The sequence below is a fragment of the Natator depressus genome, chromosome 10, assembly GCF_965152275.1.
Source record: "Natator depressus isolate rNatDep1 chromosome 10, rNatDep2.hap1, whole genome shotgun sequence".
NCBI classification, from domain to species: Eukaryota; Metazoa; Chordata; order Testudines; family Cheloniidae; genus Natator; species Natator depressus.
Window position 1 is genome coordinate 64052026 of NC_134243.1, and position 14855 is coordinate 64066880.

The 14855-nt window shown below is 39.3% G+C and overlaps 1 protein-coding gene across 3 annotated transcripts in view; it reads right to left on the minus strand.

Annotated features, from left to right (window-relative positions):
• The window catches only part of SECISBP2L (SECIS binding protein 2 like), a 50244-nt gene that overhangs the window by 13881 nt on the left and 21508 nt on the right, over nt 1-14855 (minus strand). For all 3 annotated transcript variants that reach the window (XM_074966377.1, XM_074966378.1, XM_074966379.1), the window contains exons 8-15: nt 11207-11338; nt 10523-10606; nt 7743-7910; nt 7432-7573; nt 6200-6369; nt 5144-5276; nt 1165-1327; nt 275-495 (exon numbers count right to left, since the gene is read on the minus strand). In XM_074966377.1, the coding sequence (XP_074822478.1) occupies nt 275-495; nt 1165-1327; nt 5144-5276; nt 6200-6369; nt 7432-7573; nt 7743-7910; nt 10523-10606; nt 11207-11338 (1213 nt within the window). The remainder of the gene's footprint in view (nt 1-274; nt 496-1164; nt 1328-5143; nt 5277-6199; nt 6370-7431; nt 7574-7742; nt 7911-10522; nt 10607-11206; nt 11339-14855) is intronic.

The following is a 14855-nucleotide window of genomic DNA, read 5'->3' on the forward strand; positions in this document are numbered from 1 at the left end:
AGGCACAGTCCCCAGTCCCACATACAGGAAGGCACAATTCCTGCCCCATTGCTTCCTGTAGTTAAAGAAATGGGCCCAAAGCAGAGTGTGGCAGCTTTACAATGGAATTGAAAGATGACCTGTCATGCTTATGGGACAGCATGGAAGATGCTTAAAATGACTGAGGAGTCAACATCATGGATTAACAAGGTTAGCATCATGGGTAGTGTTGGGGAAAATGCAATATACACATAGTATTTATACACTAAAATATTTCTTATTAAAGCACATGTACCTTTTGACTGGATTTTTTCACAGTTAGGAGAAATGATCACACATTTTATCTTGTTTAACTTCATGTGCTTAGTAACCTCACGCAAACCCATAACAAGCCTTCTCCTTGCTTTAGCTCTCATGGGATCCTTTTGGTAAATGCGTTCCTGGAAGCTGACAAGCTCTTGCAATAGCAAAGTCACACACTCGTCTATTTCTTTACTTAGAACTTGATTACAATACCTGTCAATTCAGAAACCACCACATTTTAGCATATAGCAAATTCAGCAGCGTCTCTCATTGCTGTGTGCCTTTAAATGATTTTTGGCAGAAAGAAATTTTTTGTTACTTGTTCCAAGTATACTAAATACATTTATTTAGAAGTTAAAGAACTGTACACCTAAAACAATGTAAGGATATTCTGAAAGAGTTTAAAATGAAACCACAGTGAAATACATTGTCAGTATACAACCCACCCACCCAGAGCCCACATATTAAAAGAGGATAGCTCATACACACTTATATTTTACAATTCACTATTCCTTGATCAAATCTGATAATCAATAAGGGATGCTTTCGAGCACTGGTTAGTGGTAATTCCACTGTAGTAGGGGTGGATTGTAACAGAGTTTCCAGCTCCCCAAAACTCAAAGTTGCCCTTCATTTGAAATTACTTTTCTGCCCACTCCACTTCTTAAAAGCAGCATCTTAGCTGAAGGAAATCCCTCAGGAATATTATAACCTGCCCCATGACAAGCAAGAAAGAAACAGAGGGTGCAAAGTGCCAGCGAGTAGTGCTTACTTACGTTCACCAACAACTTACAAGAGTCCACTAAATTCAAATACAGTTAGAAAATACATTTGACTAGAATACACTTTTAGAATTCAAGTTGAGTAATTCAAAGCTCTTACTCTCTGAATCTCTTGCTGTGAATTTTAGTGATTGTTGAAGATGCCATTGGACTACCTATCCCTGAACTGGCAGGTGAGCCTTGTGACACTGGAGTCATACAATATGGAGAGTTCTGACTTGCTGGAGAGAGTGAAGTATCACTAGGCATACTTAGCCCCGGTTCTGAAATAAATGAAAAAAAGCTTTGAAACGTCTTAAGTATGAAATGCATTTATATATAAAAGCAGTACAGTTTAACAAAAGGAACTCATCTGCCACTCATATGTCCCTCTCTCTGATTTTTACATATATTAGAAATTTCAGGCACCTAATATCTGTCAGGTAAACCACTTTGAATGCATATTCAAATATAATTAATTATTACATTTGAGCTTTTTTTTTTTTATTAAAGGTATTTGAAAATATGGGTGAAACAGGAACTACCTGAAAAGAATAACTTCTTCCAAAAATTAAACTTGTGTGACATTTAAATTATGCTGTCTTTTTGCTGCTTTACTTTACCATGATCTCCAGAGAGTCATTACCTACTTGCTGTCCTAGCAATCTTTAGAGTATCACTCATTACAATTACCACGATATCACAATGTGGGTAGTAAATACCAAAGAGGTAGTGGCTGACAGCTTTGGATGTTCCTTTGCAGTTCAAGAATTAACCATAGCCTTAGCAAAAGTTCAAATAGTTTGCAGGAGTTCAAATGACTTGGCACTAAACTTGCATTTCCCCCCATATTGCATAAGCCTCTGTACTTGCTGATTCTAGACAGAAGAGGGAGCACTAGAATGTGATTTGAAAAGTCTGGGTTTTCATGCTTTTTTTGGCCCTACCAAAAGCAGGAGGACCAGAAGTGTCATGAGAAAGCCTGTTCTAACACGATTTCCAGCTCAAATGTGATGGGCACAACTAGTCCAGGTAAACATGTTAACTGGACCGCTGCATTTTTTTCAAGTTCTTCTATCCCAAGTTCATGCCTTATGAAAACTGTGTCAGGTGCTTTTAACTACCGACTAATGCTCAGAAAAAGCACAACATATTACTAATATACATTTGGCATCAGATTCTCAGTTTGTATAAACTGGTATAGCAAATCTGTGGTCACTGAAATGAATAATACTATGCGAATTTACATCAGCTGACATTCTGGCCCTTGACATTTATATTTTAACTCCCTAGGAATTTGATAGCAAAGTCAGAATTATTTAACAAAAAATAAACTAGTAGACTACAATACTCAATTACCTAGGACTGTAAGAATTATAAAACTAACAAGAAATTTAAGTATTTGTTGGAACCAATTTGTAAATAAAGATTAAAAGTTTGGCTAAAAGGGTGGTTTTAACCATTTACAAAACTCCAAATATCTAAGAAGAACTGACTCCAATTTCTCACACAGCAGAAATTCAAGGTAAACTAGGAGTCAGTGGTTTCAGAGTAGCAGCTGTGTTAGTCTGTATTCACAAAAAGAAAAGGAGTACTTGCTCAAATAAATTTGTTAGTCTCTAAGGTGCCACAAGTACTCCTTTTCCTTTTAGGAGTAAATGGGTGACACTGAGTAAGTTTAGGTTATGGCCAAATATCAGAAAAGCTTCCAAACTAATGTCTATTACAGAGAAAGTGTCTCAAAATGGAAAGTGGAAGACTGATTTATTTGAAAAAGCTAGACTGGACATGTAGAACTGATCAATGAAATTGTTTTTAATTCACTTTCTTAATATAACTTCATGAGCAAAGTTTTATGAATGAAAAAAACATTATTCATAAAATCAGTTACCCCAATAACTGGCTAATTGAGTTTCACTTTCAATCCAATTACTGCTTAAATCGCTGAAACTTACACTGTTTCAACATTGTAACTTCTGCTCACTGTTTGCCATTCATTATACTGGTCTATATTGTAACTCAAACTCCATTTTAACTTGTCCGAAACGCCATTTTAAAATGCTCACTTCATTTTGTAAAAGCTTGCTGCAACCTTCATTTTTGCAAAACCCTGCTGTAATCTTATTAGTTTGGTTTAGATATGTGAACGAGGTATGGATGGATGACGGAATCAACCTCCAGCCCAGCCTGTCCTGATGAAATAAAGCGTAAACGCCCAACGGCTGAAAATGCAGACAACAGCCCTGACAAATTTCAGAGTAGCAGCCGTGTTAGTCTGTATTCGCAAAAAGAAAAGGAGTACTTGTGGCACCTTAGAGACTAACCAATTTATTTGAGCATAAGCTTTCATGAGCCACTGACAAAGTAAGAGGAGTCCACTCTCAAAAGAAAAGAACAAAAGTACAATTGAAGAAACATCAAAGCCAGGTCCTAGGCTGAAAGTCATGTCTGCAATTGACAGGTGATTAATCAATCACAGCGGACCCAGAGACAGCGTGACACAGCAAGACCTATAAACTTTGGATTCAAACTAAAGCCTACAAAAAGGATGGGCGAGACGGAAGACTTTGAAGGGTAACATTCTGCTGCCAACATGGAAGGGCATCGATGCATGCCCGACAGAGACCCAGCTCTTCCTTGTGCCCGGCTTGCCTGGCCAGTTAGCCACCACAAGCTATGAAACCAAGCCACGAACTCAAGCTATATTCAGGACTGGTAACTATACAGCCGCTGCAGAACCTGAGTGTGTGTGTATGAATGAACGTGTGAATGAATGTGAAACTGAATGAAATGTTATAGCTATAACTGACTGCCTACTACAAATTCTTTCTGTATTCACAATAAATGTGACATCTTGTCTTATCCCCTTTAATAAGATCCTGCTGGTTTTTATTTTATTGACAGGTTTCAGAGTAGCAGCCGTGTTAGTCTGTATTCGCAAAAAGAAAAGGAGTACTTGTGGCACCTTAGAGACTAACCAATTTATTTGAGCATAAGCTTTCATGGGCTACAGCCCACTTCATCGGATGCATAGAATGGAACATATACTAAGACACACACACAACACACACAGTCTCAGAGAGGGGAGAGGAAAGGAGGCGGCCGGACCCTCCTCTGGAGAGGGTCACCCGGCCCGCCTTCCCCCGGGGAGCCCGAGGAGGGAAGCACCACCCTGCGCCCGGCACACACAAATTGGAAGTTACCATACAAACTGTGGGAGGCTAATTAGTTAAGATGAGCTATTATCAGCAGGAGAAAAAAAACTTTTGTAGTGATAATCAAGATGGCCCATTTAGACAGTTGACAAGAAGGTGTGAGGGTACTTAAGGAAATAGAAAAGGAGTACTTGTGGCACCTTAGAGACTAACCAATTTATTTGAGCATAAGCTTTCATGGGCTACAGCCCACTTCATCGGATGCATAAAAGTGGAAAATGCAGTGAGGATGTTTTTATACACAAGATCATGAAAAAATGGGTGTTTATCACTTCAAAAGGTTTTCTCTCCCCCCACCCCACTCTCCTGCTGGCAATAGCTTATCTAAAGTGATCACTCTCCTTACAATGTGTATGATAATCAAGGTGGGCCATTTCCAGCACAAATCAAGGCTCACCTTGATTATCATACACATTGTAAGGAGAGTGATCACTTTAGATAAGTTATTAACAGCAGAAGAGTGGGGTGGGGGGAGAGAAAACCTTTTGAAGTGATAAACACCCATTTTTTCATGATCTATGTGTATAAAAACATCCTCACTGCATTTTTCCACTTTTATGCATCCGATGAAGTGGGCTGTAGCCCATGAAAGCTTATGCTCAAATAAATTGGTTAGTCTCTAAGGTGCCACAAGCACTCCTTTTCTTTTTATTTTATTGGTATAACAGACAAAGCACATGAGAATCTTGAATAGTTGAGGGATGGACAAAATGGCCTCAAATAGGTCTTTTTCATCTAATTTCCATTCTTTCATAAGGGAAATAGCTGATCACACAATATATAACAAGCTAATGGTAACGGACTTTGTTACATGTTAAAAATGTATAGACACTTCAATTTAAAACAATCATTTTTAAAAATCCTAAAACAAGAGAAGACTCTTACCTTCTTGAGAGGCTAACTCCTGAGACTGGTCATCAGTCAAACTTACATGAACCTCTTTCTGTTCATCAGATCCCAGAAGACTGTGATCTGCAGATAAGCGTCCTTTCTTTTCTTCTCTCTCTTTTAAAATAATCTAGGAACAAGGTACTCGTTTTCAATCAATTAGAAACCTGTAAGTATTACAGATTGCTACGAGGTGAAAAGCTTCCCTCACACAGAAATAGGAAAAATTCATCAAGTTTTAGAGTCTTTTTGTTCCTGTTAGTAAATGTAAACACATTTTAAATCTGTTTGATGGATGAGAAGTGGCACTCTTCATTTTAGTGGTTGCAATAAGGCATAAACACAATACCAGAGTATTTTTAGAGTAGTAGTGCTGCAGGAAGGGTTTTTTTCATAGTTTTTGTTTAAAATACTTTCCAAACACTCTTTCAAACTTCTATTTTGTAAAGAGCGTTCATCTTTGTCACCACTACCCACCCCCACTCTTGTAAACACACCTGATGCAAGAATGCAATAAAATTGCAACAGAATTTTATAGCTTCTTCTGGAAATTTTTTTGAAAAGCATAAAAAAGCACCACAATACAAGGTGCTGAGACTACATGGCTATTTACTGTATCAAAGATAAAAGCTAATGATAAAATATCAAAGCATCAATGACATATGCCAATACTGTAATGAATAATGAAAAATATGGGCTAGATTCTCAGCCTTGTTGCATTTCCTGGATAGTCAGTAGCCATCTATACATCACTTGCTTCTCTTTCCTCTCCCACCCTCCACCAGATACACAACCCAGTGCTGGGTCTGTTCTAGGGGTATGTCAGAAGCATGCTGTACTCCAGAAATCAGCAAGAGCTGCTAGAGAACTATTCCTTTAGGAGCAAATTGGTCCCCAACTGTCCTAAAGATCAGGGCATCACACTTCAGGAGTTCACGATTCCCAATCCCACTAGACCACAACTAAAACATTATTAAGAGAATTATTTGTCATTGTTATCTCTTAATCTTGAAACTTGGATCAAGACAGTCCCAAAACAGTTGCATGGTTTACCTTTTTAAGTGCGGTAGGGCGTTTTAGTTTGGAAATTTCTCTCTCTTTTCCTCTTTTTACTTTTGGAGCAGTAGAGTCCAAAGGATTAAGACAACCCACAGATGGCTGTCCTTTAGTTAATGACTTTCTGTTGGTAGATTCTTTGGTATGAAAAGGTGCAGCACCACCAACTAAATATAGACAAAAAAGATAGTTTCACTAAAAGACACTACTGAAAGAAAGCCCACACACTTTCAAAATTTCCACTAATGAATTCTCACAAAGTAGATTGTCCTTCCTTTTGCAGGGGAAGGGGAAGTTTATGACAGGAAAGTTACATCACCAAATGTTGATGTTTTCACATTTACATATTTCTTTAATTTAGCCTCATGTTTTAGGAAACGGACTACTCATTCCAGGAGAAAAAGAGGGCTAGACATCACAGAACGTTTAAGAGTAAGATGGAGTTTGTCTCAAATGACATGTAAGTATCATTTTCCTAGACACGAATATGTAATCTGTAAATACTTCTGTTAGTTATAATAATATAACAGATTAAGAAGGAAGGTAGAATTTAACTGACATTATTTGGAAGAAATAAGATTTTTCTATATAGCAACAGGCAAAAAGAAATGCATTTTAAAATGAAGCCTACAATCAAAGTTCTTTCTGGCACTTTGTTAGATACAACCTTGCTGGTCAGTATTTATGAGTGGAACACTCCTTGCAAATTAGGGAATACAAAAAGTGCATTTTGTTCATTTATTTCCCAGAGGCGATTCATAGTGTGATTCACAGTACGTTATACAATAGCACTTTAATAAGTGTTCAGGCAAAGAGGGCAACTGCCCAGGGGCCTCGGTGATTTAAAAGGGTCCAGGGGCCCCCGTGGCAGCGCAACGGGGTTAAGGCAGGCTTCCTGCTCACCCTTGCTCCGTACTGCTCCAGGAAGTGGCCAGCACATTCCTGTGGCCCCTGGGGAGGGGGTTTCCGCGCAGCGGCCCCGCCTTGAGCCCCGACTCCACAGCTCCCACTGGCTGGGAACTGCGGCCAATGGAAGCTATGGGGGCCGTGCCTGTGGGCAGCGGTGCGTGGAGACCCCCTGAACCCCCCCACCTAGAAGCCACTGCCAGAGGGGTGTGTTGGCCACTTTCAGGAGCCGCATGAGGTAAGCGCTAGATTTTGAATGATCAGATTTTCATCTTTTGTTCTCAAAAGAGAAGCTATGGAAGACTAAAGTTAGATGGAATTACCTGTGTACGAGAGGGGCCTGGTATTGGTGAGCTGACGGGCTTTCATTGCTTGTTGCTGTTTCTCAAGTGCTGCTAACATATCCCCTAAGTCTAGCTGCACAGGAGTTTTACTCTTCTTCCCAGCTGCTTTTGATAAAGCCTCCTGTAACATGAACATAAGACATAGTTCACCTTTATGTCTATTTACCAATGATCAGTAGAAGACAGCATCTATTTTAAACAGACATTATTGTTATAATAGTGTATGAAGGAATGCTATTGGATGATGGTTATTCCTCCCCTAGCAATTACTACTTGAAAATGTAACAGACCTGGAGTTTCTTCTGCTCCATACTTATTTCTGAATATTCTTGAGCTGTGGCAAGTGCTGCTGCCAAAGCTTTCTTCTTTTGACTTTTTGCACGTTTGGGTACAGAGGTTGTAATAGGAATTGGAGTTTGGACTATATTGATTGGAGAATTTTCAGGTAAATTATCCAGCTAAGGTTGCAGAAGAAAGAGAATAAACATAATTACAAGCTGTTACAATAGAAAAGGAACTACTTATCTGAGACAGTAGCAAAAGAATTATGCAAAGGTAGAGAACTAGTCTATTTAGCAGATATACTACCTATCAAACAAGTAACATAGCTGTGACACAACAAGTCACAGTATGCATGAGGATACAGCTAAATTAGTTTTGTGGAGTACTTAATCTTTATAGTGAAAGAGACATATTACATGTTGTAAACAAACTAGGGAAATTCAACGTAGATGGAGCTACTATAAGGTGGGTGTAAAACTCGTTGGAAAACCATTCCCAGAGAGTAGTTATCAGTGGTTCACAGTCATGCTGGAAAGGCACAACAAGTGGGGTCCTGCAGGGATCAGTTCAGTAACTTCATCAATGATTTAGATAATGGCATAGAGAGTACACTTATAAAGTTTGCGGATGATACCAAGCTGGGAGGTGTTGCAAGTGCTTTGGAGGACAGGATTAAAATTCAAAATGATCTGGACAAACTGGAGAAATGGTCTGAAGTAAATAAGATGAAATTCAATAAGGACAAATGCAAAGTACTCCATTTAGGAAGGACTAATCAGTTGCACACATACAAAATGGGAAATGACTGCCTAGGAAGCAGTACTGCAGAAAGGGATCTGTGGGTCATAGTGGGCCACAAGCTAAATGAGAGTCAATAGTATAACGCTGTTGCAAAAAAAGCGAACATCATTCTGGGATGTATTAGCAGGAGTGTTGTAAGCAAGACAGGAGAAGTAATTCTTCCGCTCTAGTCTGCGCTGATTAGGCCTCAACTGGCGTAGTGTATCAAGTTCTGGGCGCCACATTTCAGGAAGGATGTGGACAAATTGGAGAGAGTCCAGAGAAGAGTGACAAAAATGATTAAAGGTCAAGAAAAACATGACCTATGAGGGAAGATTGAAAAAATTTGGTTTGTTTAGTCTGGAAAAGAGAAGAATGAGAGGGGACACGGTAACAGTTTTCAAGTACATAAAAGGTTGTTACAAGGAGGAGGGAGAAGGATGGTTTTTCTTAACCTCTGAGGATAGGACAAGAAGCAATGGGCTTAAATTGCAACAAGGGAGGTTTAGGTTGGACATTAGGAAAAACTTCCTGTCAGGGTGGTTAAGCACTGGAATAAATTGCCTAGGGAGATTGTGGAATCTCCATCATTGGAGATTTTTAAGAACAGGTTAGACAAACATCTGTCAGGAATGGTCTAGATAATACTTAGTCCTGCCACAAGTGAAGGGGACTGGCCTAGATGACCTCTCGAGGTCCCTTCCAGTTCTATTATTTCTGTGTTTTCCATCCTAATTACTACTTCAGGGATTTCCCCCCCCAACATGAGTTATTTAGCAAATTCCCAGATTCTCAGGATTTGACTTTCTACCAATAACTAATGACCATATAAACAATTCTAGATACATGATTTTGCAGAAAACAGCAAATGAATCAGTAATCAGAGATCAATACTGAGGGTTCTCATGCAAATTTCTGCTTCGGAATCGTTTCAGAGGCAAATATGGTTTGTTTATTTATTAACTGCTGACTTCATTTTCTCTTCAGAATGACATCGGTTAAACTGAACTATTAAATTTTTAGTTCATGACTACAGTGGAGAGAGTTCCATTAAAACATTCAGTGTATATAACATATATAAACTGGAAGCTGAGATGGCCAAAAATTGATAACTTACAAGGTAAGTATTGTCTGGGTTTATGAGGTCAGTGAGTATTGACATACACCTCTAAAGAAGTCAATATAAAAATAATATTGGAACAATAATAGAAGAACCACCCTCTTAAATTCAACAGCAGGTTCTTTAGATTAACAGTTTTTGCTGAATTCATCATGTAACTAAACTCAAAATTTACTGTTTGCTCGGGCCCTACACAAACAAATAGCTATATAAGTTTTAAAGTAACATCTTTATGGATTCCCCACCACCACCCCTATTTTTTTTTTTTTTTTTGCACCAAACTGATGCAAATTTGCATCTTTTGAACCAAACAGAGAAAGCTGACTATGCACCAGAGGAAAAGCCCCATCCTTGAACATTGATGGTACTTCAGAATGTGCACTTTAAATTATTTTCTAAATGAATGATTTTTAAAAGTTAACTATAAAAAACTGTAAAAAACCCACCAGCTTCATTTCTTTCATGATTTTTTTGCTTCAGTACTTCCACTTAACAATATTAACTTTTGTTTTTTAAATAAACCTACCAATGATTTTTTTTCTCCCACCAATTCATTTTTTAAATAAATAGGTATTCTATACACACATGGTTCCTCCATGTTTATAAAGTAGCAATGGGGTGGGGAGAAATCCAAGACTTGGCTTCTTGACAATATGGTTTTCCCTGACATTGTTATTTTAGTTAAAAGACCATTGGAAAAGTATTTCCATAACAAAGTCTATAGTAATTTGTGTTGTATATGCTTTTTCAAAAAGCACTGTGACCTTGTAAATACTGTAATAGACCAGACAGATTCATGGAAACGGGGAATGCAAATTCAGGTAACACTAATCAGAAATTATCTTCACCTTAAAAATAAATATCAAGAATAAAAAAGTCTTTACTTACTACTTTTGGTGAAAATTTTTGCTGAATGTTACCACCTTTGCCACTTCCACTGTGACTATTTAACTCTGGAAATTCATCTTCATCCTAAATGAAGGATTGAGGATTAAAAGTCACACTGGCCTACAATTTGGGTAAAAACCCACCACACACCAAAAGACCAAGGGCATTAACTTGAATGGCCAAGGCTGGAAGGGAAGTATCCAGTACTTGTATCCAATGGTAAAAATATTAATCAAACTGCACTAATTTGTGAGATAAAGTATCCATCTGTACATTAAGTTCTTATGTTAACTGTATATTGGCAACAGCTTTTAAAATACTGTACACATTTTGAGTAGTGTATTATGTTAAAGAAATCCCTGCAATATTAGAGAAAAGCACTAAATTTAGTTAACTTTCACATTCTATAAAAATTGAAGCAAAAAGTAAACTGGAAATCTATTATACCAGTTTTAAAATTTAACTGAGTTTAATATAAAATCAGAAAGTCCGCATAGTACACCTAAACTACAGAGGCAACACATATAGCATTGTGAGAAATCAGTGTATTTTATCACGCTGTGGAACTTTAGAATTAGTTTTCAGCAAGAAGAGATGTCACGAGGCAACTATCATCAGTTCAACATGTTTTATTAGGTCTTGTCCTACTGAAATCCTAACAGTGATATGAACACAAAAAAATACCTCAAAGTACAAGGGTTCGGGACTTTGTTCTGCTCTGCTTGATTGGCTTGTGGTTAAAGGCTTCTCGTGTAGCTTCTGCAGCTTTTGCCTTCTTTCGGAAGATGTGCTTTGCCCCCTGCATCTGAAACCAGACTTACAAAACAAGAGAAGAGTTCTTAGTGTTTTAGAATTAAAAGTGGTATAGAGCTGTAATGCATTCATGCTAGCTACTAAAAGAAAAAAAGACAACTCAAGTTAAAACTGATTTTTACAAAATAAGCTACATTACCTATGGGGTGTGTGTATTTTTTAAAATGAACATATTTGATTGGAAGGCACAGTTTATAATTCTAAGCATGTACTACAGGTGGGACAATAGATTAAAAATTCTTTGGAATATTAAAATTCTAATTTTATTTTTTATCACTAAGGCTGATTGTTTATATTTTGCATTTCATCCTTCTCTGAAATATTACACTAATGCCTGAAAGAAAGTGAAATTGACTGATCTTTTCGCAAATAACAGGATAAAGTTTAAGAACGAAAACCACTACATTTTTTTTTTTTTATAAGCGCTCGTGGAAACTTATTGTTCTATGACTAGACAGCATCCCTTTAAAAGTATTCATCAGCTGAACTTTTAACATGAGTACATAAAGATTACAAATGAATGAATTGCAGCAACACCTACATACATAGTATATATTTGCAATGTACATTTTTTATAACTTTTATGGAATGAACTAAAAACTTTTTCAAATTCTATATTTGGATTTCCAAGGAGATATAATTAATCCATTATATGCTTCTCATATATATATGCAATTAGTTACACAAGGTAACAGAAGCAAAGACATTTAAAGTTCTGCCTTAAACTCTTCATATTCACCTTGAGTATTACAGAATAGGTGATGAGAGAATGAAATAATCTGAGCTTCCACTCCTTTTGAATACCAGTGAACAGGACAGGCCTTATCTAAAAGACCACAGTTGTGGTCTTCTGTGGGCTCCTCTGATATTGGAGGCCAAGAACTGTAAGGAAGAATATCAGCTTTCACTCGTTTTGTAGACCTTTTCTTTGTTAAAATAGGTTTGAATATAGAAACAAAACGCTCCAACTGAACGTATTTTTCCTGACGTGTGCCCTCCAATACAGCTGCTCCGGCTGGGCATAGAGGTATTATCAGATGATAATGCTGTTTTCCTTGCCTCTGCAAAATGCTAAGGCTGATTCTACCACTGAATAGTTGACATAGGAATATTAAAACTGCTGACTGAACTGATGCAGTTACAAACTTAGTTGAAAGAGTCACTGTGATGTAACATCTAAATAAACGCAATGCTAAACATTGTTCCTGATGAGCTAGTAAAAGGAGAGTGGTAACGCTGTGAACTTTGGCACTGAAGATGCAAATCCGCTGCTGACTTCAGAGTTTTATTCTTAAATTGGTGAAGGTTTAAGGCGCAGCGATGAGAAAGCATTTTCTTCCAGGAACTAAGTGTGATAATGGCATGTTGAACGTGTACAATACACATTTTTTAAAATTAAGAGCATCACAGCCATCTCAAAAACAGCTCCTCACCTGATCTCCAAACTGGAGGAAGCGTTTGCTAACAGGGCCCTTTCGGAGGGAACTAAAAGGAGGTCACTTGGTGATTTCTCTGAATTAAAGGATTAGGATCCTCAGAATCTTCTCTTAACTGACTGTGGTTGGACCAAACAGACCAAAAAAACCTCTCAAAACCTGTTTTATTGGACCCTCCCCACCTTCCCTGCAAGCCAATCCCACAAGCCACTCTATGTGCAGAAAGGGCGATATTCACAGGAAGCTTACAAGGGCATGAATGTGCACAGACATCCCTTGGGGTTGCAATGGCATAAAAACTCCTTAAACTCCATTTATAAGGCTGAAGTTCAGCACAGTGCCAGGCATGGGAGGGGCTGGCTAAAAAGGGAGCATGCCATAGATTCCAAATACATGACCGTTCTCTGACTGAGCTCTCACTGCCAAAGGACCTGGGTATGAATTAAATCTGCCCTCTTGGTGGAACAAAGGGCAGAAGCTGTTCCAAGAGCAACTCCTCCTTCAGTTGCAATGAGCTTGGCTGGCAAAGTGAAGTGTATTTTATAGCTCCCTGAGCTTAATTTGGCACTTAGTCTGTGGGATTAAATAAAAGTGATGTGAAATGTCTGTGGGATTAAAAGAAAACCAGTTCTCTTCCTTCTCCCCCAGGATATCCAAAAGCACCAGTCCATGCAAAATTGTGTCCAGAAACACTGGAGCTGACTCAAATTGCCAGAATAGATTATAACAATTGAGAACTGTTGTATTCCTAGAAGATTATGGGGCAGTCAACTTCTATAGTCCCAATTTTCACATACACAAAGATTAAAGGTATTGATTAACTGTATAGCTAATTGATTGATTACACTTTTGATTCGTTAGGAAAATGTTCAAGAGCCCAAATAACCAAACCGAGTCAAATGTATTATCTAAAGCAGAGGTGGGTAAACTACGGCCCACGGGCCAAATCCGGCCCGCAGGATCATCCTGCCTGGCCCTTGAGCTCCCGGCCGGGAAGGCTAGCCCCCAGCCCCTCCCTGGATGTTCCCCCTCCCCTGCAGCCACACCGCTGCACGGGCAGTGCTCTGGGCAGCGGGGTTGCATGCTCCTGCCGAGCAGCGCGGCACTGTGTCTGGCTCCAGCTGGGCCGCGCAGCTGTCAGGCATACTGCTCTGAGCGGCATGGTAAGGGGGCCAGGGATTGGATAAGGGGCGGAGGGTTCCGGGGAGCAGTCAGGGCACAGGGAGCGGTTGGATAGGGCAGAGGTTCTGGGGGGCGGTCAGGGAACGGGCTGGGGGTTGAATAGCTGTGGGGTCCCGGGGGAGCCTGTCAGGGGGCAGGGATGTGGATAGGGGTCAGGGCAGTCAGGGGACTGGGAGCAGGGGGGGTTGGATAGGAGGTGGGGTCCCAGGGGGCGGTTAGGGACAAGGAGCAGGGGGGGTTGGATGGGTCGGGAGCAGTCAGGGGGCAGGAAGTGGGAGGGGTCGGATGGGGGCAGTGGCCAGGCTGTTTGGGGAGGCACAGCCTTCCCTACCCGGCCCCCTACACAGTTCTGCAACCACACTGTGGCCCTCGGGCCAAAAAGTTTGCCCACCCCTGATCAAAAGACAAAAAACAGTACAATACAAAAAAAGGAGACATACTGTACATGTCCTTGTTCTGGGAAGCAATTCTTATCTCACATTTATCTCTTATCTTATCTCACATGTTCTGCATAAGGTGTACTTCAAAGATACACCCGAAGACCGCTTGTATTTACAGAATGGTTGCTTACAAGTTAGAAAGCACTTCATAGGTCACACAAGATTTAACCCACCAGCGTACCAGTTCCTTAACTTGTTGTTTTGTACCTTTCTGATCTTTGTTTTCGATACTAACTAGCATTCCAGGAACTGGTCTGTAAAGGTACGCCCCAGCTTGTACCAGCACAGAGTATCAATGTATTTGGTCTTTGATGGTTTTCCTGTCCACTTATGCTAAATGCTGAATTGTCTGTTCTAAGGTATTGTGGGATATACCAGTGAACAGCATTGTGGGGGGAAAATATAGTTGAGCTGGCATAACAGCCCAACCTTCATACGTACAATATTTATGCCATGTGCTTA